The sequence below is a fragment of the Lithobates pipiens genome, unplaced genomic scaffold (genome assembly GCF_037356315.1).
Source record: "Lithobates pipiens isolate NorthernLeopardFrog02 unplaced genomic scaffold, aLitPip1_a1.2 Scaffold_13, whole genome shotgun sequence".
Classification (NCBI taxonomy): Eukaryota; Metazoa; Chordata; class Amphibia; order Anura; family Ranidae; genus Lithobates; species Lithobates pipiens.
The window spans coordinates 43,477,388-43,503,992 of NW_027507718.1; the positions used below are offsets into that span (position 1 = coordinate 43,477,388).

At 41.8% G+C, this 26,605-nt stretch overlaps 1 protein-coding gene across 2 annotated transcripts in view; it reads left to right on the forward strand.

Moving 5' to 3' along the window:
* KDM4C (lysine demethylase 4C) overlaps positions 1-26,605 on the forward strand; it is a 732,113-nt gene that overhangs the window by 534,993 nt on the left and 170,515 nt on the right. For both annotated transcript variants that reach the window (XM_077475057.1, XM_077475058.1), the window contains exon 16: positions 16,343-16,398. In XM_077475057.1, the coding sequence (XP_077331183.1) occupies positions 16,343-16,398 (56 nt within the window). The remainder of the gene's footprint in view (positions 1-16,342; positions 16,399-26,605) is intronic.

Below are 26,605 nucleotides of genomic sequence, written 5' to 3' on the forward strand. Positions count from 1 at the left end.
AGCATTGACTTGCGTGGGAGATTGAGGCTTGGTAACAGCCCCGTATATACGCCTTAAAGGCGTCCCATCTATTGTGAAGTGTCGATGAGTTAGCGTTGGCCGACCAGAATTCAGTAATACATTGGGCTATCTCCGCCTATCTATTTTCCTCGGAGATCCAATAGCGGGACAATCTCCATATCTTATCTGAAGGAGGTGTTTGAGTTTGTAGGCAAATGAGCATGGGGGCATGATCCGATATTCACCTGGGCAGGATAGTGACCTCTTTTACCTGGGAAAGCAACCCTCCACTAGCGTATATTAAATTGATTCTGGACATTCTGGATGAAATTGCCATCTCCAAACATCTGTTAACCCGTATAGAGTTGACCATTTGCTGAGGGGAGAGTCAGAACCCACACCTGGAGACAGCCTGTCCAGGTATGGATTCAGAGCCATATTAAAGTCTCCGGCTATGATAAGATTGTCAGTAGGGTACGTGGCAAGGATAGGAGTTAAATATTTCAGGAGAGAGATAGTGGCTGTGAGGGGTACATATAGCCCTAGAATCAACATTTCAATGGTATTTATGACAGAATTTAACAATATAAACCGGCCCTCCGGGTCAGCTCTAACATAAAGCAGGGTGAATGAAAGGGTCTTATGAATCAGCACACTGACCCCTCTGGCGTACCCAGAGTAGGTAGAGTGGAAGTAGTGTCCCACCCATAGTTTTTTGAGGCTAATAACCCTGCTGCCCACCAGATGGGTCTCCTGAAGGATACTTATATGGGGGCAATACTTTTTCAAATATGTCATGACCAGGGACCTCTTGATTTTGTCATTCAGCCCCCAGACATTCCAGGAAATAATTTTCAAGGGGGCCATATCTGCACTATCAGCATTCTATCAAAAGGGAAACCTCTATAGAGCCGACCCGGAGAGGGACACACATCGTCAGAAGCATTACCATCCATCTGTAACATGACAGTCCTCCAGTCCTCATAGTAGCTGAGGGCTGGATAGGATGACCAGTATAAACCACTGCATATTTCAATATCAAACTGGCAGAAACCCTACCAAATGAAAATAAAAGGAAAAATCAAACAAAACGTATATACCCAACTCCCCCCCTCCCCACCCCGCACATCCATTGGGGAACTCTTAGTGCTTGAGCCCAAAACCAAACCCATCAAACTGTAGGAGAGTCTCCTATGGGGGCAAACAGAAAAGCGGCTGGCCCTCCTGTCCAGGCGGACAATCAGTTCCAGCAAGTCCAGAGGCCTCCGCCCCCCTGCCTATGTCTCAAAAACTTTGAAAAAAAAAAAGGGAAGTCAATCGGGACTGATTTATGTGCCTGGAGAGAAACGAAAAAAGAATAAAGAAAAAACAAAAACACCTAGAGCAATCCTTAGAACATTCAAGTATGAACAGTTAGCACAGCGGGCATACGTCCCTCCACAGCACCCCCATCTTGTGTTAGGTAAGACGCCCCAGAGCCTCTGGCAGGAGGATGCAACCCTCCTCGAGATGCCTCCCTTGGATCAATTGCCGGTACAATGTGCCCTGAGCTATAAGGGCGCTGCAAGCAGGTAAGTGGTTAGAATTTCCCGGTTGTTGGAGAACCCGGAGTCTCAGTCATGGTCATTTCTCCACACGCAGAGAGGTCTGTGCACCGCCCAGGGTGGAGGATAAGTGCTGCAGATTTACAGTCATGTAGGCACAGACCTTACATGGGGACATTGCAGAATGGAGGGAGAGCCCGTTGGAGCCATTAAATTGCAAGGATTGTTATACCTACAGTTACCGAGCATTGGGAGGTCCCTCCAGCCATTGTGAGGCGTCATCCGGAGAGGTGAAATAATGGGTGGATTCCCCATCCACCACACGGAGCCACGCTGGGAATAGCATGCTATATTTCATGTCCTTAGCACTGAGCTGTACCTTGACCTGATCAAAGGTGCGCCTGGGCCTCTGTGTGTCAACGGAGTAGTCCGGGAACATCATAATCCGGCGCGTCACTGGCACCGGATCTGACATGCTGGTCTGGGACGCCCGTTGTAGGCTGATTCTGCGGATGTCTTAGGAGCCGGTCCACGTCCACCTCTTCTTCCTGAACCAGACTTGTCCCTTCTCATGCCCTGTTGTCTCCGGGTCTTTGTAAGGAGGAATATCCTCGCATATCCCCTATTTTCGGATAATATAGGCAGGTGGGAGCGGAGTTCTGCTCAAAGACATCCTTTCAGGCCGCTAGCTTGACCACGCCCCCAGAAAACAAAGTTTAATAACCGAAACGAGGAAAAAAACATTTTTTTCAAAAATGTTGGGCTTTTTTAGTTTAGCAAAAAATAAAAACCCCAGTGTTGATCAAATACCACCAGAAGAAAGCGCTATTTGTGGGAAGAAAATTATAAAAATGTAGTTTGGGTATAGTGTTGTATGACCTCGTAATTGTCATTCAAAGTGAGACATCGCTGAACGCTGAACATTGTGCTGGACAGAAAGGGGTGAAAGTGCATGGTATTGAAGTGGTTAAAATAGAAGTATGTCCATAGCTGCTGGGAGCTTGAACCTGCCACTCTCGTCTCCTCCACAGTCCAGCAGAGCACAGAGCTGGTGAGTGACAGTCACCACTCTGTGCTCAGAGCTGACCCAAAAACTAAGCGGTCAGCGGTCTTTGATCATTTGGTTTTCGCTGTAGAGCCATCAGGGTACATCTGTAGCATTGGGTCAATGTTGCATATGCAAAGGTGAGTATGAATGTTTGCTACTTTTGAATCCAACACTCGTCTTTTAGGTAAGTGATCTAACTAGAACTGTAGGGATTTTTTTTTCTAGCTAAACTTCAGCTTTAAATTTCCTTATTTATAATATTTAAACCGCGACATCAAAAATTGCTGTTTGTTTTCAGAGGTGCTCTTTGGCAGAAAGAGTTCTGCCCAATCATTTTTTTTCTGGGCTTTCACTTCTCCAATATTTCTCAATGGCCATCCATTTTTTCTGGGTGGGCTGTGCTTAGGACTAGCTATTGTATGTAATTATTTGATGGCTCACCTGACTTTAGATGTCAGTTGGTCATGTATACAGCAGTTGGATACAGCGACTTCTGGAGTTCTTCTACCATTTTGTTATCTTCAAGCTTATAAATCGGGGATCTCCAGCTGTTCCAAAACTACAACTCCCATGAGACATTGCAAGACTGACATTTACAAGCATGGCTCCCACAGGCAGAGCCATGATGGGGCTTGTACTTTCGTAACAGCTGGAGGGCTGCCAGTTTGAGACCCCTGTTCTAGATTGTTCTCATTAACCGGTTCCCGACCAGCTGCCGCTGCTGTAAGATGGCTCCCCTGGGCGAGCCATTGTAGCTGTTCATCTGCTTTTTAAGATGCTGTAGGAGGTGCTTGCCTGCAGCGTGTCCCTGGAGATGATGTGAGTGCCCGGCGGGCACGATGACTGCCAGGAACCTGAGATCGCTCATGACAGAGCAATAACTGGGATCTGTGTGTGTAAACACACAAATCTTGGTTCTGTCAGGGCAGAGGAGACAGATCGGTCTCTTCCCTTAATCAGTCCCATCCCCCCCACAGTTAACCCCTCGATCGCCCCTAGTGTTAACCCCCCCCCCCTGCCAGTGACATTTATACAGAAATCAGTGCATTTTTATAGCACTGATCGCTGTATAAATGTCACTGGTCCCAAAAATGTGTCAGAAGTGTCTGATTTGTCCGCTGCAATATCGCAGTCCTGATAAAGATCGCTACCATTACTAGTAAAAAAAAAAAAATAATAAAAATGCCATAAATCTATCCCCTATTTTTAGACGCTATAACTTTTGCGCTAACCAATCAATATACGCTTATTGCGTTTTTTTTTTTTTTGTTTGTTTTTTTTTTTAACCAAAAATATGTAGAAGTTCGGCCTAAACTGAGGAAAAAAATATAAAAAAAAAAATTGGGTATTTATTATAGCAAAAGGTAAAAGATATTGTGTTTTTTCAAAATTGTCGCTCTTCTTTTGTTTATAGCACAAAAAAATAAAAACCATAGAGGTGATCAAATACCACCAACAGAAAGCTCTATTTGTGGGGAAAAAATACGTAAATTTTGTTTGGGTACAGCATGGCACGACCGCGCAATTGTCAGTTAAAGCGATGCAGTGCCATATCACAAAAAATGGCCTGGTCAGGAAGGGATAAATTCTTCTGGGGCTGAAGTAGTTAAGTGTTATTGAAGATTGTGAGACGTTCTCAGGCTGCTGGGCATAGCTGCCTTTTAATCCTACCTCAATTTCTATGGATAATTTACTAAGCTAGTAGCCATATTAATTGTAGAACTTTATATTTGACGCTGTAATCTCTAGCATCAGCATCTTGCTGTTTCTTTTTGATTTTTCAACTCTTTACAAAAAATAGTTGTGGTACCCCTTTTGCAATTAGTGGATTTTAAAATAGGAAATTCTGTCATTCCTCATTCTTGAGGTAATGTTTCAAGTTATAGCTTGATCTTGGCACTTTTAGTATTCTGAAAGCAGACTATGCAGCAGCTGTACAGCACAATGGGTATCCGGCAGATGCCTGAAATATGGTAGCAGACGATCATATGTTTTATATTTGAGCATTCACTTCAGGATCTGCTCAAGGTCAGGCAATCATAATTCTATTTTTGCTCAGCAGAAAGTTTTTATATATATATATATATATATATATATATATATATATATATATATATATATATAAAAGAATAGATATATAATCTATATAAGAATAGATAAACATAACCTGAGCATTAAACATAGGTGGCAGCTGTTTTGTGAAAAAAACCAAGGTACTCATAGCTTACATAATGACATGCTAAAGCATGTAGTATATTTAGGCTTTACCAGGGTAATAATTTTAGTTTTTTTGCTTCTATTCTTTTTGACAAACCAGGGCTCCTCCTATGTTTCCATCTTAGAAATGGATAACGAAAAACATGGCAATGTTTGGCCTAATTGAACATCAATTTACACCTCGACATTTGGGTTCTGTCTTCAGGACTGCATTATTTTGATGGTGAAAAAATGAGCGCTGGTAGCATTAATATTATACAGGATTTGTATAGCACCAACAGTTCAGCACAAAACAACAGAGGAAATAGTTACAATTCAATACAAGAGGAAATGTTATGAGGTCTTTTTTTTTTAAGGTGCGGGTTTTAGAAAGTGAAAACACTGAAGAAGTGAGCTGAAGCATTGAGAGGTAGATTTGGGCATTGTCTGCATAGAAATTGTATTGAAAGCCATGCAAGGTTATCAAATGACCAACGAATGATGTGTAGATAGAAAACTTCCAAGGACCAGAGCCTTGGAGCACCCCTGTGAATAGAAGAGGAGGTAGAGTTGTAGTGACACTGAAGGAGTGTAAGATTGGTAGAAGGAGAGCCAGTAAAGAGCAGATTGGAGGCCAAGGGAGTGGAACTTTTTGTGAAAGAGTATGGTGGGTCAACTGTGCCAGGCAGCAGAAAGGTGTAAAAGTACTGATGAGTGACCATTGGTAATACCATCATCAGTTTTAGAAGGGCATGTTTTGTGGTGTATTGTAGACAAAATCCTGACTACAGGATTTCTATGAGGTAGCCACTAGGATGGATGTAGATTAGGTGTTCTAAGAGTTGTGAGGTAAATGGGAGCAAGGATATGGGTATTTGTTCAGACTGGTTGAATCCAGTGAGGGTTTAAAGAGGAAGTAAACCCTGATGAGTTTACTTCCTCTTTGATTCCCTGCAAAGGTAAAGCATAATGCATCGCATAGTAGTCCATTATGTGTCACTTACCTGACACAGGAGCCAGCGAAGTCACCGCTGTCCCCTGTAGTCCGGAGCATCCATCTTCTCGGTGGGTCTCGCTGCTCCGCCGCTGTCATTCGGCAAAGCCACGATGCCGTCACTCCCGCGCATGCGCACGGGAGCTGCCACTCGCGGCATATCACCGTTGACAGTGGCGCGCTCAGTGTGCCTGTGCGCTGCTGTCTACGGGGCATGCGCCGTAGACAGCGGTGCATGTTTCGGCAAATATCTCCTAAACCGTGTATGTTTAGGAGATATTTCTTGGACCTACAAGTAAGCCTTAATCTAGGCTTACCTGTAGGTCAAAGTGGTTTGTAAGAGTTTACAACCACTTTAAGTATGGGGGCCACTGCATGTTTTAGAGGGGATGAGAAGATGCTAGTAGAAAGGGAGAGATTAAGTATGCGAATAAGAGAGCATAGAATATAACAAAAAAGATGACCAGAGTAATTGTCAGAGGGGGTTCAGGGGCAGGTGGTGAGATGGGCATGGTGAGAGAAAAATTTAGCAACCTCATCTATGGTGACAGAGTCAAAAGAGTTAGTTGGAGGAGGTAACTGGATCTCATCACATGTATTGTTTTTGAAATGAACAACAATGTCCTGAGAAGTGAATTAATTAGTAGGCGATGGCAGTAGTGTTCAGATTTAGGGTGAATGATAAAAAAAAAAAAGTACTTCCTCAATCTGAACTGTAGTTTTGACCTAACTCTTGTATTGTTACTCTAATACTGGACCATCTCCCTGATCTAAAAGTCTTCAAACTTGTCCTAACCCCTGTCGTGAAAATTCCATTATACTCTTGCACTTTAAGTGCCCTTTCAGTCTTTGGGTATAATTCATCTTTAATCAACCCGTGTTTCCCGCATTTCCCCAAGTAAACAGACATAGTCACCTTCTCAGGTCCATTGCGCCTTCATTTGAACGATCCTGGGAGCAATCTTTTATTCATCCGCAACAAAAGGAAGTGATGAACAGGAAGTCATGGCCCCAACATCCAGTCACTTTCTCCATACAAAATTACATCACACAGGAAATGACACTAAAGGGGAGGGCATCCACAGGTGCGGGAGGGAGAAGTGCACATGTCTCATCCACTTGAGGCATGTACACTGCTCTCCGCTCAGCCACATCAGCATGGAGCCCACTCAATACTGCTAAGAGTAACCAGTATCTAGTAAGATCATTCTACTTGTTCTTACAGGCTTGAGAAGATCTGCAGGGACATTGCTACTGCTGTTGTCAATATACGGTACGAGTATACCAACAAGGCAGCTATCGATGCCCTCTTATTAAAGCAGATATGTATCCAAATGGGATAGCGTAGCCACAACAAAGATATAATAATATGTTTCTCTTGTTATGCGGACTTCACTTCTCTAATGTGTATAAACATTTGAAGGCAAGAAGACCCAGCAAATTGCGCTAGATACTTACAAACTGGCAAATGCCCACAGACACAGAGAACACGTCTCCAAGCCCATCAGAAGGTTTTCATACTGATGGTTTTGCCTCTGGTCCCGATTCAACCCAAGTGTGCTCTGCTAGAGTGCTCTTTGGTTAAATCGACACAGGGAGACAGATTACGAAAATCTATAAAACACACATAATAAATTTTCCACAACACTCCTAAAATAATAATTTACCTTTTTAACATCCCAATAATACTTAACATAACTCTGAAAAAATTACATTATCTTAACCCTTTTTTCCCCTCCCCTGGACGCCTTTATAAGGCTTAAAAAATGTGCCTAAAGCTACATTTTGCATGTGTGTTTTGGCGTTAATGTATTTTATTGGCCAGAATATTAATTTATATTGGCCATTAAAATGCATTAATGTGCAAAGTTGCCTAAACATGTCTAGCACATGTAAGTTGTTTTTCTTGTTAATAAGCTCTCCTCTGAATGAACTAGTGATAGATTTTTTTTTATTTATTCATTATCGATAAGCATGGGGACACAGAACAGGGTATAAATCATGACTACCTAGGTTATGTGGCACCTATAGGTGAATGGACACTGGCAAAAAGAACAGACACAAACACCCGCTATATAACCCCTCCTACTCGGGAAGTTGTTTTTTTTTGCCAGTGTCTGTACCAGAAATGGCAGACGTTTACGTGTCCATGCAGCAGAATGGAAGTAGATCATGGAGGCGAATTGGGCAATCATCTTTGTAAAGAAAATAAGCTGGCGTTTTTAATGAGGCTTCTAGTGGTGGTGGCAGCTTAGGCCATTTGCACTCAAGGTAGCCTGGAGGCACAGTCCTGTTATTCATCATCATAGTTATAGTAGGTGAGGTTGAATAAAGGTGCAAGTCCATCAAATCCAACCTTTTTGTGTGATTATATGTCAGTATTACCTTGTATATCCCTGTATTTTGTGGTCGTTCAGGTGCTTATCTAATAGTTTCTTGAAACTATCAATCCTCCTCGCTGAAACCACCGTCTGTGGAAGGGAATTCCGCATCCTTGTTGCTCTTACAGTAAAGAAGCCTATACATAGTTTAAGGTTAAACATCTTTTCTTCTAATTTCTGAAGTGGCCATGAGTCTTGTTAAACTCTCTACCGCAAAAAAGTTTTACCCATATTGTGGGGTCACCAGTACGGTATTTGTAAATTGAAATCATATCCTCTCTCAAGCGTCTCTTCTCCAGAGAGAATAAGTTCAGTGCTCTCAACCTTTCCTCATAACCAATATCCTCCAGAACCTTTATTAGCTTTGTTTGCCCTTCTTTGTACTCACTCCATTTCCAGTACATCCTTCCTGAGGAGCCCAGAACCGGACAGCATACTCTAGGTGCCGCCGGACCAGATTGTTGTAGAGTGGGAGAATTATCGTTTTATCTCTGGAATTAATCCCCTTTTTAATGCATGCCAATATTCTGTTTGCTTTGTTAGCAGCAGCTTGGCATTGCATGCCACCCCCCCCAGGTCCTTTTCCATCCTAGATTCCCCCAGAGGTTTTCCGCCCAGTGTATAGATTGCATTCATATTTTTGCCACCCCAATGCATTATTTTACATTTTTCTACATTAAACCTAATTTGCCATGTAGTTGCCCACCCCATTAATTTGTTCAGATCTTATTGCAAGGTTTCTGTGCATTGGTCCCAGCACAGAAAACTGGAGGACCCCACTACCCACCCCTGACCATCCAGAGTATTCCCCATTTATAACCACCCTCTAAACTCACCCTTGAAGCCAGTTTTCGATCTATGGTCCTTGCCATCAGACCTTATTTTGTATAGAAAACCATTATGGGGCACTGTGTCAAATGCTTTTGCAAAATCCAAATACACGCCTTCCTTTATCTAGATGGCAGCTCACCTCCTCATAGAAGGTTAATAGTTTGGTTTGGCAAGAACGATTCTTCATGAATCCATCCTGATTACTGCTAATGATACTGTTCTCATTACTAAAATCTTGTATATGGTCCCTTATCATCCCCTCCAAGAGTTTACATACTATTGAGACTGATGAGACTGATAACAGGAAAAAAAACCTGGGAATCCATATCCCCTTCCCTGAGGAGCCTACATTGGCTAACCATAAAGAATTGGATCCCGTTCAAGATCCTCTGCCTCACCCACAAATGAACGCATGGAGACGTTCCTCAATACCTACGCAAGAAAATAAAACACTATACACCCAATCACAGCCTTTGATCATCTAACCAAAACCTTCTCCTCATTCCCAAATTACGTTACAAATCAAAAGGAGAAAGGAGATTCGCAGTCCAAGGACCACGGCTATGGAACACTCTGCCGACTTGCATCCGCATGAAACAAAACCATCTGGCCTTCAGGAAAAACTACCACCTCTTCTAAGAAGCTCGACAACACAGGGACACAAATCCAGCGCCTTGAGGCGATTCAGTTCGCATTGTAGCACTTTACAAGTTTCTCATTCATTCATTCATTGATGTTAGGCTAACTGGTCTATAATTCGCAGGGATGTTTTTTGGGCCCTTTTTAAATATTGGTGCTACATTGGCTTTTCTCCAATCAGCTGGTACCATTCCAGTCAGTAGACTGTTAGTTAAAATTGGGAACAATGGTCTGGCAATTGCTTGACTGAGTTCCCCAAGTACCCTCGGGTGCAAACCATCTGGTCCCGGTGATTTATTAATGTTACGTTTCCCAAGTCTAATTTTAATTCTGTCCTCTGTTAACTATGGAGGTGCTTCCTGTGATGTGTCATGAAGATAAACACTGCAATTTCAGTTACTGAAGCCCCCTGATTCCCTCGTGAAGACTCAGGAGAAGAATATATTCAATACCTTTGCCATCTCCCAATCCTTTGTAACCAGATGTCCTTCCTCATTCTTTATGAGGCCAATATGGTCTGTCCTCCTTTTTTACTGTTTACATAAAGAATATCTTGGGATTTTTTTTTGCTCTCCTCTGATATGTGCCTTTCATGTTCTATCTTGGCAGTCCTTATTGCACCCTTACATTGCTTGCATTCTTTATAAAGTCTGAATGCTGAGGATCATCCCTCAGCCTTCTATTTTTTGAAGGCCTTCTCCTTTGCTTTTATATGCATTTTTACATTGGAGTTAAGCCATCCGGGACTTTTGTTCGCTCTTTTAAATTTATTACCCAATGGGATGCATTGGCTAATGTCCTTATTTAGTTTGTTCTTAAAGCAAACCCATCTCTCCTCCATATTCTTTGTTCCTAAGATTTTATCCCAATTTATGTCTTCTAGCAAGGTTTGTAGTTTAGGGAAGTTGGCTCTTTTGAAATTGTCTTCGTATTCCCCTCTTGTTTCCTATTTGTTTTGATATATACTGAAGCCAGTTGACCTGTGACCGCTGTTACCTAACTTGCCCATATTTCCACATCCATGATCAGGTCTGTATGGTTGGTAATTAGTAGATCCAGTAACGCTTTATTTCTAGTTGGTGCTTCTACCATCTGACCCATAAAAAATAATAATAGGAGTTTGTCATATTTCGGGGTTATCATTAAAAAATGTGCTCTGTCAGTAAGTTTTTTTTATGTTTTGTCAGTAAAAAAAACCCATGGGATGTTGGCAACCCTGGTGGCACATAACCCAGGTGGTCATGATTTGTAAAATGCTCTGTGTCCTGTGACATATTTCGAGAAGTAGATTTTACAGGTAAGTACAAAAATCTACTTTTTTTTCAGCCTGTCAAAGCGCCTCTTAATATAAGCCTGTAAATGCCTATGTGTGAATGGACATATAGTGTAACATAGAAGTGCATTTAGACGCTAAAATAAATGTAAAATACCTGTAAAAGAAGTGTTTGTTTTTTTTCAGCCCCAGTGTACATAAGGCCTTAAAGAGGCACTGCCACGTTCGATGCAAAGTGACCATATCTGTGTAAAGGGACCCCCAAGCCACTGATCTTCAGAAAACCCCCTAACCATTACTTTTTTTTTTTTACAACTGACACAAAATACCAAGTATGGGGGGGCATGTTTCCTCCTCTCGTGATGCAGTCCTCTTGCCCCAGGCCAATGGTTGGCCTTGAGCACTGTCATATGACAGTGGTGGTGACATCACCTGTTATCTTGGGCTCCAACCTGACACTGGGTATTTTGGTGGCAGCTGGTATAGAGTGTGGTGTGGTGAGAAATTGCTGGAGTACCACTGTTTCAAGAATGAGAGAGCTTTTACATACACTTGCCCAAATCTAAATTACTGATTGCCCAAATGTGTGTCTTAAAGATTGTGATTCATGTTTGAAATATAAACCCTATCATTGTAAAACAGCCAGCACATCCAACAGAATCTTCTTCTAAAAAGTCCAACTTTTATTAATCCATATTAAAATTTACAAAATGTGTACACATTTTAAGCTATTGCAGAGAATCAACATGCCAGCCAACCAAGCTGCATTTTCAGGAAAAAAAGTCAATTTGTAGCCTACATACTGTATCTCTTTTACAGGGTGTAAAGTTTTCCTTTAAAATGAGTGTTGTACCCTTTTGTCCCTATTTACTCTGGGTGTGGATTTTCCGTGCTGTATTGAGGGATTCATTCTTTATAGAAACTTGTTCACAGTTATAAACACTGCTCCAAGAGTTGGATGTATATTGAGTTCAGTGTTCTGTTCTTTTATTTATTCTACTGTCTGACCAAGTGTTATGCTTTGATTATTTAGCATTTTACAAGTTGTAAACAAAGCTGATGTCAAGCGGAATAGAACATTTTTTTTTTAGAAGTTTTATAAGCTGTTTTTTTAATATATTTCTTATTATGTTTTGTAAAAGAGCCGTTACAAAACCATTTTAATCCAAACCGGTCCTTTTTTTGGCACTTTTTGTTTACATGTCCCATGCCAAGCCACGCCCCCCTACAATAAAAAAAAACACATCACACACAACCCCTCCTCGCCCCCTAGTGGTTAACTCCTTTACTGCCAGTGTCATTTACACAGGAATCGGTGCATTTAAATAGCACTGATTGCTGTATAAATGACAGTGGTCCCAAAAATGTGTCAAAAATGTCAGATGTGTCTGCTATAATGTCGCAGTCACAATAAAAATCACTGATCGCTGCCATTACTAGTAAAAAATATATATGTATATTAATAAAAATGCTATAAAACTATCCCCTATTTTGTAAATGCTATTACTTTTGCGCAAACAAATCAATCGATTTTTTTTTTTTTTTAACAAAAATATGTAGAAGAATGCGTATTGCCTAATCTGAGGAAAAAAAAAGTTTTTTTATATATTTTTGGGGATATTTATTATAGCAAAAAGTAAAAAATATTGCATTTTTTTTCAAAATTGTCGCTCTATTTTTGTTTATAGCGCAAAAGCTAAAAACCGCAGAGGTGATCAAATACCACCAAAAGAAAGCTCTATTTGTGGGGAAAAAAAGAACGCCAATTTTGTTTGGGATCCATGTCGCACGACCTCACAATTGTCAGTTAAAGCGACGCAGTGCCGAATCGCAAAAAAGGGCCTGGTCCTTTGGCTGCAAATTGGTCCGGGGCTTAAGTGGTTAAATACCACCAAAAAGATCTCTATTTGTGTGAAATTATAAAAATTTCATATGGGTACAGTGATGCATGACCGCGCAATTGTCATTCAAAGTGTGACAGCACTGAAAGCTGAAAACCGGCCTGTGCACAAAGTAGGTAAAAGTGCCCAATAGGCAAGTGGTTAAGTAATCATTAGAGCCTGACCCAGCATTTGCTCTATTGGGCCACTGCGCTCTTAATTTTACTAGTGCTCAGAAAATTCTCTTACGACTTATGACCGCCTCAAAACAGACCTATGGGAAGAGCTTGGAAGACCCCGTCACTTTATACACTGGAGACCAAAAATAGAGTAACATAGTAAAATAGAGGCCACCGTACATGATACGATCCCTAAACATCTTAAACTTTGGCAGCCCTGGGTAGACCATTTCATCTCACCTAGCTTTGACTCTACCCTCCTCGAGTTCTGATGCTTGGGGTTCTGTCAAGGTTGTGGATTGCGACCGTGGCCTGGTTTGAGCAGACGGCGTCTTCCTTTTCTCTTTTCCTTCCCTTCCTTTTCGTCCTTTCTTCCTTGTTTTCTTCTGTTTCTTTTTTTTTTTGCATCAGTTTGTCCACAGGAGTTCCCCCTTTTAGTATATTCTTTCTTTTACTATGGATTAACTTGTTGGCTTTATATCACCAGTTTCATACATTTATACAATGTGTGTTTTGGGAGGCTTTGAGCCTCTGTTCTTTATTCTAATTGAGACTAATTGTTTCCTTGTTATATTTCCTTGTCTTGTTAGCTTTTATGCTCAATTGTTCTAATTGTTCTGACTTTTGTATTCAGATTTTGAACAGATTTTGGGCAAGAAAATAGTCTTGTCCTGCTGTGTGCTTCATAATGTCCTTCATGATAAGGAGAGAGGCACCTCCTGAATCGGCACCAGCAAATCCTAAACAATGTGCACAGTTTATGGACTTGTGCTCTACAGCATGGGTCATGACCATCTAAATCAATTAGCTGATTTCTTTGGGTTCCCAGAGAGTGAAATGTCCTGGCAAGATCAATATGTGTAGGTCATCTATTTGTAGGCTTTAAATTATCTGAAAATAACTAATTACTTTTTGATTACCTTTTAATAAAGATTTTCAAACTTACCTTTTGTTGTTTTGTTCTCTTTTGTCTCTCAGCATAGTTTTCTTTTTCTTGTGTGGGAGGTAAAATGGACACAGATCCCGCTAGAGGGAAATCTGCATTTACTCCACACACAAGAAAAATCGGTCACATGGTATTTTCTTCTCTGGGAGATAAAAAGCAGACATCCCCCAAGAATAGGGCTTTTGCATTCATCCCACACACATGAAAAATCGGTCACATTGTCTTTTCTTCTGTTGGAGATGAAATTCGCACAGATGCTGCTAGAGGGGCATTTAGCCCACACAGAGGATAAATTGGTCATGTGGTATTTTCCTCCTGTGGGAGGTAAAATACACACAGATTCTACTAGGTGCATTTACCCCACACGAGAAATTATAAGAAAAAGACACATTTTTTTGATTACATTTGAAATCTTTGAAAAGAAAAAAAAACGCAAAACCAAATTGACCAAAAAAAATCCCATAAACATGTCCAACAAGGGCAAAAAAAATATATACAAAGTAAATTAAAGATTTTCATGAACAGGATAATTATCCCCCTTGTTCTATTAAAAACATCACATAGAAATAAAACTATTCAATACATATTATGTTATGTTTGTTTCTTTGTCCATTTTTCAGAGAATATGAAATAACGCAGAAACTTTTCTTTCACTCATTGTTATAGTGTTTGGCAGAAACCATTTATCAATGAACTGTGTTTACTGTTTTTAAATCATAATGGTAACAATGACCCCAGTTCTTAATACCGTGTGTTGCCCCTTTACCTTTGCATGATTTGATGGCTCAGTGTTATTGAGGTCAGAAGACTGACATGGCCATTCCAGACCCTTCACTTTATTCTGCTGTAGCCAATGACAGGCTGACTTGTCCTTGTGTTTTCGATCATTGACATGTTGGAATGTCCAAAAAAAGTCCCATGCGCAGCTTCCTGGCTGATGAATGCAAATGTTCCTCCGGCCTTTTTTGATAACATACTGCATTCATCTTGCCATAGATTTTGACCAAATTTCATGTGCCTTTGTAACTCACACATCCCAAAACATCAGTGATCCACCTCCATTTCACAGTAGGAATGGTGTACCTTTCATCATAGGCCTTGTTGACTCCTCTCCTAATGTAGTGTTTATGATTGTGGCCAAAAAGCTAAATTTTGGTCTCATCACTCCAAATAACTTTGTGGCAGGAGGTTTGAGGGTTGTCTCTGTGCTGTTTGGTGTATTGTAAGCTGGATACTTTGTGGCAATTGCATAGTAATGGCTTTCTTCTGGTGACTCGACCATGCAGCGCATCTTTCTCAAGTGCCTCTTTATCGTGCATCTTGAAATGGCCACACCATATTTGTGAGTTTTTCTTTGCATCCCGAACAATTTTCCTGGCAGTTAATGATAAAATTTTACTTGACTGTGGTTTGGTTTCAACAGAACCCCTCATTTTCCACTTCTTGATTAGACTTTGAACACTGCTGATTGGCAGTCTCAATTCCTTAAATATCTTTTTATATCCCTTTCCTGTTTTATACAGTTCAGCTACCATTTCTGCAGATTCTTTGACAATTCTTTTGCTTTCCCCATGATTCGGAATCCAGAAAGGTCAGTGCAGCACTGGATGAAAGATGCAAGGGTCTGTCAGGAGTCCAAAAACTCATTGACCTTTTATATATACACGCTAACTTGTGTGCATGTTATCAGGCCAAAATCAATAGGGTATGTAAACTTTTGGGTATTTGTCATTTGGGTAGTTTCTGTCACCATTATGATTTAAAAAGTGTAAACAGTTGATAATAAATGGCATCAGCCAAACACTAACTATGAGTGAAAGAAATGTTTTTGAGACTATCATTCATAGTCTCTGAACAATGGCTAAGAAATCATAAAGTCTGCCAATATATATATATATATATATATATATATATATATATATATATATATATATATATATATATATATATATATATATATATATATATATATATACATACATAAGGGCACAACTGTATATTATATTTTGGATGTGCAATGCTGCAGCCAGGGAGAGCACACATGCACACACTCGAACAAAGAAGCAAATAACATGGGGAACTACCTGGTCGGACTGGATTTTTCCAGGCTCTCATAAATATTCATAGACTATTGCATTAACCAGTAAAATTAACGCCTCTAAATGCCAGACTCCATGTTTTCCTCGAAACCCTTTTTTCTGCTAAACTCTCCTGCCTTAACATTTTTGTAAATACCTATGTGTGCATGGACACACAGGCTAACATGCAGGGGAGTTTTGAGGCAGAAATAAAAACTCCTGATGACCCTAACAGCATAAAAATGCCCAGTGTGCATGAACTATAGGTTTTCATTTTTGCCTTTAAATGCACAGAGGACTGATTTCAAGTGGATGTGTGGTTATTCATGTTTTCTATTTTCTCTCTGTTTTAGGAATGCTGCCTTTGCAGTTTAAGAGGAGGGGCACTAAAGCAAACTACTGATAATAAGTAAGTAATAGTACCATAAGTGTCTACCTTAATTTTTAATTCTAGGTATATATAAAAAATAAATGAATGCAGTTCTGTGTTCATTAATACATCATTAAAAAAAATTTCACACGTGATGTGAGTACCTGAATTTGACTTTGTATTAGCCTCTTCCAATCCCTGTACAGCAGAGCTAATAGAGTGAGAGCAAGAAGCAGCACAATAAGCCAGTCAGTTCATGTGCTGACAAGAAACCAGCTGGTAGGAGAGAGCAGAGTGACAGAGAAATGAGCTCATCACTGTGCTACTTGTCCTTTCACTGTCCAGTCACAGGCTGGCGGGGGGGATCCATGATGACCTGAGCTTAGAGGAAGTGGGTTGAATGATGATAGTCAATGCAATCTGGAAGACTGAGGGCATTTAGTGGTGAACAAGAAGTACTGGAATTAAATGTGAGTATGGCAGCAAAGGCTTTTTTTCCTATTTTGTGTGTTTTGTTGAGCTATTACAGCATTGTAACACATGATGATTATTTAGTGGAGTAGGTGTTTTTGGATCACCGATGGGTCTCTTTAGCTGTAGCTCATATAATGTGCATTCTATGTGGTAACTGACCAATTAATAGGGTGCTCACTGTGAAAGTTTGTAAAGGATCTTTAAAATATTTGCCCCCTGTCTTGTGGAATGGCATATTAAAGAGGAAGTAAACCCTGATGAGTTTACTTCCTCTTTCATTCCCTGCAAAGGCAAAGCATAATGGACTACTATGCATCGCATAGTAGCCCATTATGTGTCACTTACCTGACACAGGAGCCAGCAATATCACCGCTGTCCCCTGTAGTTCGGCGCATCCATCTTCTCGGTGGGGTCTCGCAGCTCCAACACTGTCATTCAAAGCCGCGATGACGTCACTCCCGCGCATGGGCACAGGAGCCGAGACGCGCGGCATTTTCGTCATCGACAATGCCACGCTCAGTGCGCCTGCGCGCCGCTGTCTACGGCGCATGCGCCGTAGACAGCGGTGCCCGTCTTCGGGCAAATATTTCCTAAACCGTATAGGTTTGGGAGATATTTCTTGGACCTACAGGTAAGCCTTAATCTAGGCTTACCTATAGGTCAAAGTGGTTTGTAAGGGTTTACAACCATTTTAACAGTGTCTGGTTGGAAAAGAGAGAAAGAGAAAGAGCTTAGGATAGTGGGAATAGAGAAGTAGTGTGCTGTTGCAGATAAAGAAGGAACATCTTCTTGCCTGTTAGGAAAAAAGATCCAATCCCACCATGTAGGTGTCAGGCTAGAAGTATAGGTAACAGTGCACCATTCAGATGTGCTAAATATTCAGATAGTTAAAGAGGAGCTCGAGGCTCCCCCCCCCAAAAAAAAATTAAGTCTGCAACTACAAATACCATAGCTGCTGACTTTTAATATTAGAGTGCTTACCTTTCCAGGAATCCAGTGATGTAATCACCCAATAAATTTTTCAATCGGATATCTGGTGCTGGCGCCACCATTTTGATTAAGGGAAACCAGCAGCTGGTTCCCTACTGCACATGCACCAAGCACACTGTGCTTTGTGAATGGGCTGGCTGGGGGGGGGGGGGGGGGGTGGTTGAACTTCTGGCCCAGTACGCCACAGCAAACTGAGCAAGAAGTGGGAGTGGGTACCTGTCAAAACCAGGTCCCCCCCCCCCCCCCCCCCCAAAAAAGGAGCCAAATGTGGCAGCAGAGAGGAAAGGAGGCAGACAAGCGGAGCTTCCCCTTTTAGGTGGAGCTCCGCTTTAAGTAAGAAATAGAACATACCACAAGCAGAGCTGTAAGCAGAGCATGCTTGATGGTTCTTGTGATGCATTGCTGCAGATGCCAGTAAGGCAGCAAAGACTGGTGTTTATGAGGAGCGGGTCAAAGCAGATTGAGTAATATGAGTGAGTCTGATAACACAGGAGAGTGAGGTAGACAAGCAGGTTTACACAGGCGTACATCAGAGTCCAAACGATACACAGACAGCAGTGAGGTGAGAGGGTCCGAGCAAACTGAGTCATACATGATAATACACACAGCAGATATAGGCTGGGTAAAGCAAGAGCACACAAGGTAACATTTTCTATCATGAGCACTGCTGGTGTGTACAACAGTGTTGGGTTTACTTACTAAAACTGGAGAGTGCAAAATCTGGTGCAGCTGTGCATGGTAGCCAATCGCCTTCTAACTTAAGCTTGTTTAATTAAGCTTTGGCAAAGAAAAACTGGAAGCGGATTGGTTTCCAGTAAGGGCCAGTTCACATCAGATGCAGTTCTGTGGGCTTTTTTTTTCTGCACTAAAAATGCATGCACAGTGTTTTCCATTTATTCCAATGGCTCTAGTTCACAGCAGTGCAGTCAGTTCCAGTCATTTTCTCCACCCTCTCCTACCTCCAATAAAAGTGAGCTTGCGTCAAATCTGCTGCAGAGACCACTTTTATCTGAAAGCAGACCGCCCGCTGAAGAAGAAGATACCGGGGTTGTGGTAGCTAGCTGCTGCCATCACAACGATATCCCTCTTCAAAGTAGTGATGTATAACGACGGCGAGCAGATTTAAAGGGATACTAGCACGTTAGCATTTGGGAGCGCAGCACCACTTTTAAATATAATTTTGCACATTGATACAGGTTTAGAGAGTGTGTATAGGTGTGAGCGATCAGGTTAGTAAGTTTTGTAGTCTTATAGCACTCAATAGCACAACATAGCAAATACACACGTTTTAAAAAGGGTGTGAGCGACCCCACTAAAGTGAACCCGGAGACCGAAGGGTATGTGCTGGTTCATCATGCAGATGGAACGTGTCTTCTGGAGTGGTTGAAGCTTCTAGCCCCCTCCCACTCAAGAGAGTACTTGATTGCTGCATGTGAGCTTGGGCACACTGAGGCCCAGGGCCCTGGAGGCTCCTAGTGGCGATACATGCTTTGTTTTGTTTTTTTAACTATGTCTTTGTATGCTTGTTATGTTTGTACATTAACCACTTCAGGACCGCCGTATTGCCATTGTACGTCAGCACAATGGCACAGGCAGGCACAATCACGTACATCTACGTGATTGCCTTCCAGCGGGTGGGGGGTCCGATCGGACCCCCTCCCGCTGTTTACGGCGGTCCGATTCGGTCCAGGAGCGCTCCGTGATGAGGGGATGGCCGTTGGTTTTCGGCCACCCCCTCTGGATCGCTCCTGGCCAATGAGAAGCTTCCTCCCCTGTGTATTGTTTACACAGGAAGGAGGAAGTGATGTCATTCTCCTCGGGACGGTCTTTTTGACCGGACTACGAGGAGAAGACTAAAAGTAAGTGTGCACCAACACTACACTGACATGTAGGTACACACAGGCACACAAACCCCCCCCCCCCCCCGATCGCCCCCCGATCCCCCCCCGCCCCCCCTCCCCCCCCCAGTCACAGTGTCACTGATTGCATTGATCATTTCTTTACTGATCAATGCATTCAGTGTCAGTTGTGACAGTAAAAACTGTCAGGACAGTTAGTGTTAGGTCCAGGGTAGCCCCCTATCACCCCCCAATAAAGATTTAACCCCCTGATTGCCCCTAGAGTTAACCCTTTCACCCCCTTTTGCCAGTGTCACTAAGCGATCATTTTTCTGATCGCTGCATGTGTCGCTAGGTAGCTAGTTATTTTTTTAGGTTCACCGCCAGGTTTTTATATCGCTAGGTACCCCGATATACTACCCAATAATGGTTTTAACCCCCTGATTGCCGCTAGTTAACCCTTTCACCCCCTTTTGCCAGTGTCACTAAGCGATCGTTTTTCTGATCGCTGCATTAGTGTCGCTACAGTCGCTAGGTAGCTAGTTATTTTTTTAGGTTCACCGCCAGGTTTTTATAGCGCTAGGTACCCCAATATACTACCCAATAATGGTTTTAACCCCCTGATTGCCGCTAGTTAACCCTTTCACCCCCTTTTGCCAGTGTCACTAAGCGATCATTTTTCTGATCGCTGCATGTGTCGCTAGGTAGCTAGTTATTTTTTTAGGTTCACCGCCAGGTTTTTATATCGCTAGGTACCCCGATATACTACCCAATAATGGTTTTAACCCCCTGATTGCCGCTAGTTAACCCTTTCACCCCCTTTTGCCAGTGTCACTAAGCGATCGTTTTTCTGATCGCTGCATTAGTGTCGCTACAGTCGCTAGGTAGCTAGTTATTTTTTTAGGTTCACCGCCAGGTTTTTATAGCGCTAGGTACCCCGATATACTACCCAATAATGGTTTTAACCCCCTGATTTCCGCTAGTTAACCCTTTCACCCCCTTTTGCCAGTGTCACTAAGCGATAATTTTTCTGAACGCTGCATCAGTGTCGCTAGTGTCGCTAGGTAGCTAGTTATTTTTTTAGGTTCACCGCCAGGTTTTTATAGCGCTAGGTACCCCGATATACTACCCAATAATGGTTTTAACCCCCTGATTGCTGCTAGTTAACCCTTTCACCCCCTTTCACCAGCGATCACAGTATAAGTGTCACTGGTGACGCTGGTTAGCCAGTTAGTTATTTAGGTTCCCCCGTCAGGTTTTTATATAGCGCCAGGGACCCCCATATACTACCTAATAAAAATTTGAACCCCCTGATTGCCCCTAGTTAACCCTTTCACCACTGATCACCGTATAAGTGTTACGGGTGACTCTGGTTAGTTTGTTTTTTATAGCATTTTATATTCAAATCCGGAAGGCAGTGCTTGGTTTTCGGGGTCCCGTACGTGGCTAGGCTCCCAAAAAGTCCCCCACATGTGGTATCCCCGTACTCGGGAGAAGCAGCAGAATTTATTTTGGGGTGTAATTTGACTTCTGCCCATAGCATGTGTGAGCAATATATCATTTAGTGACAACTTTGTGCAAAAAAAAAAAAGTTTGTAATATTCCCGCAACTTTTGGCAAAATATAAAATATTCCATGGGCTCAACATGCCTCTCAGTAAATAGCTTGGGGTGTCTACTTTCCAAAATGGGGTCATTTGGGGGGGTTTTGTGCTATTTTGGCATTTTATGGCCTTCGAAACTGTGATAGGTAGTGAGGAGTTAAATCAAAAATTTGCACCCTTAGAAATCCTGAAGGTGGTGATTGGTTTTCGGGGTGCCGTGCGCGACTAGACTCCCAAAAAGTCCCACACATGTGGTATCCCCGTACTCGGGAGAAGCAGCAGAATGTATTTTGGGGTGTCATTTCACATATGCCCATAGCATGTGTGAGCAATATATCATTTAGTGACAACTTGGTGCAAAAAAAAAAAAGTTTGTAATATTCCCGCAACTTGTGGCAAAATATAAAATATTCCATGGACTCAACATGCCTCTCAGTAAATAGCTTGGGGTGTCTACTTTCCAAAATGGGGTCATTTTGGGGGGTTTTGTGCTATTTTGGCATTTTATGGCCTTCGAAACTGTGATAGGTAGTGAGGAGTTAAATCAAAAATTTGCACCCTTAGAAATCCTGAAGGTGGTGATTGGTTTTCGGGGTGCCGTGCGCGACTAGACTCCCAAAAAGTCCCACACATGTGGTATCCCCATACTCGGGAGAAGTAGCGGAATATATTTTGGGGTGCAATTCCACATATAACCATGGCATGTGTGAGCAATATATCATTTAGTGACAACTTTTTTTTTTTTGTCATTATTCAATCCCTTAGGACAAAAAAAATAAATATTCAATGGGCTCAACATACCCATCAGCAATTTCCTTGGGGTGTCTACTTTCCAAAATGGGGTCATTTGGGGGGGATTTGTACTGCCCTGCCATTTTAGCACCTCAAGAAATGAGATCGGCAGTCATAAATTAAAAGCTGTGTAAATTCCAGAAAATGTACTCTAGTTTGTAGACGCTATAACTTTTGCGCAAACCAAAAAATATACGCTTATTGACATTTTTTTTACTAAAGACATGTGGCTGAATAAATTTTGCCCTCAATGTATGACTAAAATTTAGTTTATTCGATTTTTCTTATAACAAAAAGAAGAAAATATCTTTTTTTTTCAAAATTTTCGCTCTTTTTCCATTTATATCGCAAAAAAAAAAATCGCAGAGGCAATCAAATACCATCAAAAGAAAGCTCTATTTGTGGGAAGAAAAGGACGCAAATTTCGTTTGGGTGCAATATTGCATGACCGCGCAATTACCAGTTAAAGCAGCGCAGTGCGAAATTGCAAAAAGACCTCTGGTCCTTAAGGTGTTTATTGGTCCGGAGCTGAAGTGGTTAACAAGAAAATTATGTTCTGGCTGGGTAGTACTTGTTGAAGATTGGTGGTATGGGTGTATAAAAATGTTAAATAATTTTCTTCTGTATTTTTATAGAATGAAATGGTTATGAAAGCATTTTGTGTGATAATCCTAATGCTACAATAAAGCATTGATGAACATTTGTTGGATACTTACTACCAGTTATACCAGTTGTGGCACCAGCACAATTCTAGTGCAGGCACAATAAAAAGCTTGCTTAACCACTTCCGAAGGCTTTTACCCCCTTTCTGACCAGGCAATTTTTTACGATACTGCACTGCGTTGCTTTAACTGACAACTGTGTGGTCATGCGACACTGTACCCAAATAAAATTTATGTTTTAAATAGAGCTTTGTTTTGGTGGTATTTGATCACCTCTACGGATTTTATTTTTTGTGCAATAAACAAAGACCGACAATTTTGAAAAAAATATATATTTTTTTTACTTTCTGCTATAAAACACATCCAATAAAAAAAAATTAAATTTTTTTTTTTCATAAATGTAGGCCAATATGTATTCTGCTACATGCTTTTGGTAAAAAAAAAAACCAATAAACATATATTGATTAGTTTGCGCAAAAGTTATAACATCTACAAACTATGGGATAGATTTATGGACTTTTTACATTTATTTTTATTAGTAATGGCTACGATCAGCGTTTTTTAGCGGGACTGTGACACAAGGGACAAATCTGACACTTTTTGGGGACCAGTGACATCAATACAGTGATCAGCGCTAAAAAATGCACTGTCATTGTACTGGCAGGGAAGGGGTTAACTTTGGGGCCATCTAAGGATTTACTGTGTTCCCTGGGAGTGCTTTCTTACTGGTAATGAATAAGTGCATCATCGCTGTGTGAAACGCATCTACCTATACCGGTTTGCCTGTCTTGTTGTGTTATTAATGTTACCGATTTAACAATAATGTGATTCATTGCTACCATGGTGTGTAGCCATCCATTGCTTTCATCCATATTGCACAGCCGGCGAGCCGAGGCTAGCACCCCTGGGAGGAGTCCAATCCCTAGCCTACCTGGTTCCATCACTCACCTGGAGTGGCATTTTCCTTTCCCAGTGCTTTCTTACTGTGTGGGGGTGGCTTAACTCAAGAAAGACAGAGATCCTGCTTAGCAAAAACACAAGAGCTCTGGCTCTCTTACAGGCAGAATGGCAATCTGCCTTGTTTACATAGGCAGATTGCCGTTCTGCCTCTCTCCGAACGTTTGCCCAATGTCCGTCGCTCCCGCTGTGTGTCCAATCACAGCGGGAGCGGGGCTCCGACGTTGCGCGCACCCCAGAGCCAAAGAAAAATATTGCGTACAGGTACATGGTCCCTGTATTCGGTTTTAGTTTCCATTTCAGGCATGCAAAACCTAGTATTCATAAACAAAGGCAGATATTTCTGCAACTATGTCATAATTTCTCAAACATCTAAAAGCTTTAATACAACCACCCCTGGCCAGAGCTCGAAATTGCCTTGCCTCTTTTCTGGCTCCACTGCCTTTACCCAAATTAGATTCCAAAATGCCAGGATAGAGGAACTGGACATGGAAGAAAATAAAGAGGATCTGCAGAAGATTTTTCACCCCCCCCCCCCCCCCCCCGGCTCCTACACAACTTAAATTGAGAGATCACCAGTCAGCTGTTTGTAAAAGTAAATTGTCTTTATTGGCTGCTCAAAAAACAGCAACAACAGCTTTCTTCAGCAAAAGAAAGCCAAACAGTCCATAGTCCTAGTAAGGGATTTTTTTTCTGAGAGAACAGGTTCAGGTACTCCCTATTCTGAGTCGCCCCTTGTTTCCACCCCCTGCCCAGCTCCGGGCACTGTCCCTTGGTTTCAACCCCTACCCACCTCCCAGTACCGCCCATTTTGGAGAATACAGAACCAAGTATCATTTTGTGGTCCTGTGGTCCTAAGTATTTTGCATGGAATGTGTTAATGAAAACAAGAAAAGCAGTCAAATCCCCTGCAGCCAGTATCCATAGACCTCTCCTTCAACAGTAGATCCCTCCCTTCCAATTTCCCTTCATTCAAAGATTCTGTAGATAGTAAGCTTAAGAAGCTTCTACAGGCTGTCTTTGCACATGCAGAACCAGCTATTGCTACAATTTTTGTCTGTCAAACTGAAGCCTACTGGACTTTGGGAATGGACAATTAAAACAATCCTGTATTCAAAGATCATGCCTTACCTGAGCCAATTGCATCATTTACCTTCTGTCTTGCTCTTTTGTGGGGATAACCTAGATCAAGTACCAAAGCAAATGATCAGAATATCTCTAATTTCCATTCATATGTGGAGAATCTTGTGGCTCAAATATTGGACAGCTGAAGCTGCCTTTAAAAGGTGCTTTACACATTTGTCTTTTTGAAGGACAACATCTTTTTCACCTGGAGTCACTACTGCTTCAAATGCAAAGCACCTAATCACTTTACCCAGGCCTCATTTTCAAAACCTAAGTTTAGTCCTCCTTTCTTCTCTCAAATCAACCAAATCTGCCCAAGGGCAATGAGATTTCCATAATGACCTAAACCACCTCTTGCCCAGGTAGTGGTTCTGCCCCCACAAGACAAGTTCAGGTTCAAACGATTTTATTCAAACCTGCTCACAGTAGTAAAGCCCAATGGGGGTATTTGTTCTATTGTGGACCTCAAATCCCCCAACAAATACCCTTAAATTCTGTGAATGGAATCCACAGTATCAGTTATTGCCTCTCTGAGACTAGGGGAATATCTGGCATCTGTAAACCTCTGAAATGGCTGTCTGTATATTCCAATTTATTCACCTTATCATCATTTTCCGCACTCTGCAGTGGAAGACAATCGTTTCTAGGTCTATGTAAAGTGTTTTGACTATCCTGTTACTAGAGTTTTCACAAAGGCCCCAGGACCTCTGTTTTTGCATCCAGGTCACAAGTTATCTAGATCAATGTTTCTCAACTCCAGTTCTCAAGTACCACCAACAGGTCAGGTTTTCAGGTTTTTCCTCAGATAAAACCGTTTTGGTAATCACTAAGGCAGTGAAACTGATCAAATCGCCTGTGCAAAATAATGGTAACCTGAAAACATGACCTGTTGAGGGTACTTGAGGATTGGAGTTGAGAAACGTCGATCTAGATTACCTTCTCCTGAAGGACTTATCTTTTTCCATCTACAAACGCCCATAGGACGAATTAGAAGCTCCAGACTTTTGGTTGGGTGATTTGCTTCCAAAAATCTATTTTTTTTTTTGCTTTCTATTTTTGGATCTGATCCTGATCCCAAAAAAAGATTTTCTTTCCAGTTCTAGGCCCAATGGCCTCAGGACAGCCTTTCTTCAAGGCTGTTTCATTTACCCAGTTTTATTCAAGACATCCAGTACAACTTATTGCTCACTTGCATGCTTCTCTTAAACTGCCCACGCTCCTGTCCAGCCAAGGAAGGAATTCCCTAGCTTTGTCAGTCCCCGGCCGAGCTTTATCAATAGGGAAGTCTTTCCTTCCATATCACTTGACAGTGACCACAACAAATGCCAGTCTTTCCGGTTGGGGGGGCATGTTCCAGTTCCTTACATTTCCGAGAACACGGTCATCTGTTTAAGCCAACCTCCCCATCAACATCCTGGAGCTCAGAGCAAGAAGGATGGCTCTGACCCTCCTTCTGCAAGTGCACAATCAGACAATGCCATATCAGCCACAAAGGAGGCACCAGGACCCAGACAACTTTGAAAGAAGCAAGCCAGATAATGTCATGAACAGACTTTCCCTGTCCAGCGATCTCTGCAGTCCACATCCCAGGAGTAGACATCTAGAAATTTAATTATGCCTCCTGGATCAGGGGCAGTTGGCCCTTCACCCTGACATCTTCCACCTAATGCCAGAACAAGATGATGCTGGATGTAGATATTCTGGCCCCAGAGTCAACAACAAGCTACCTCTGTGTTCAGCACCAAGACTCCTCTAGCACTGGCCTCACGTCTCTTGATGATCCCCTGATCTCAGTACAGTCTAAT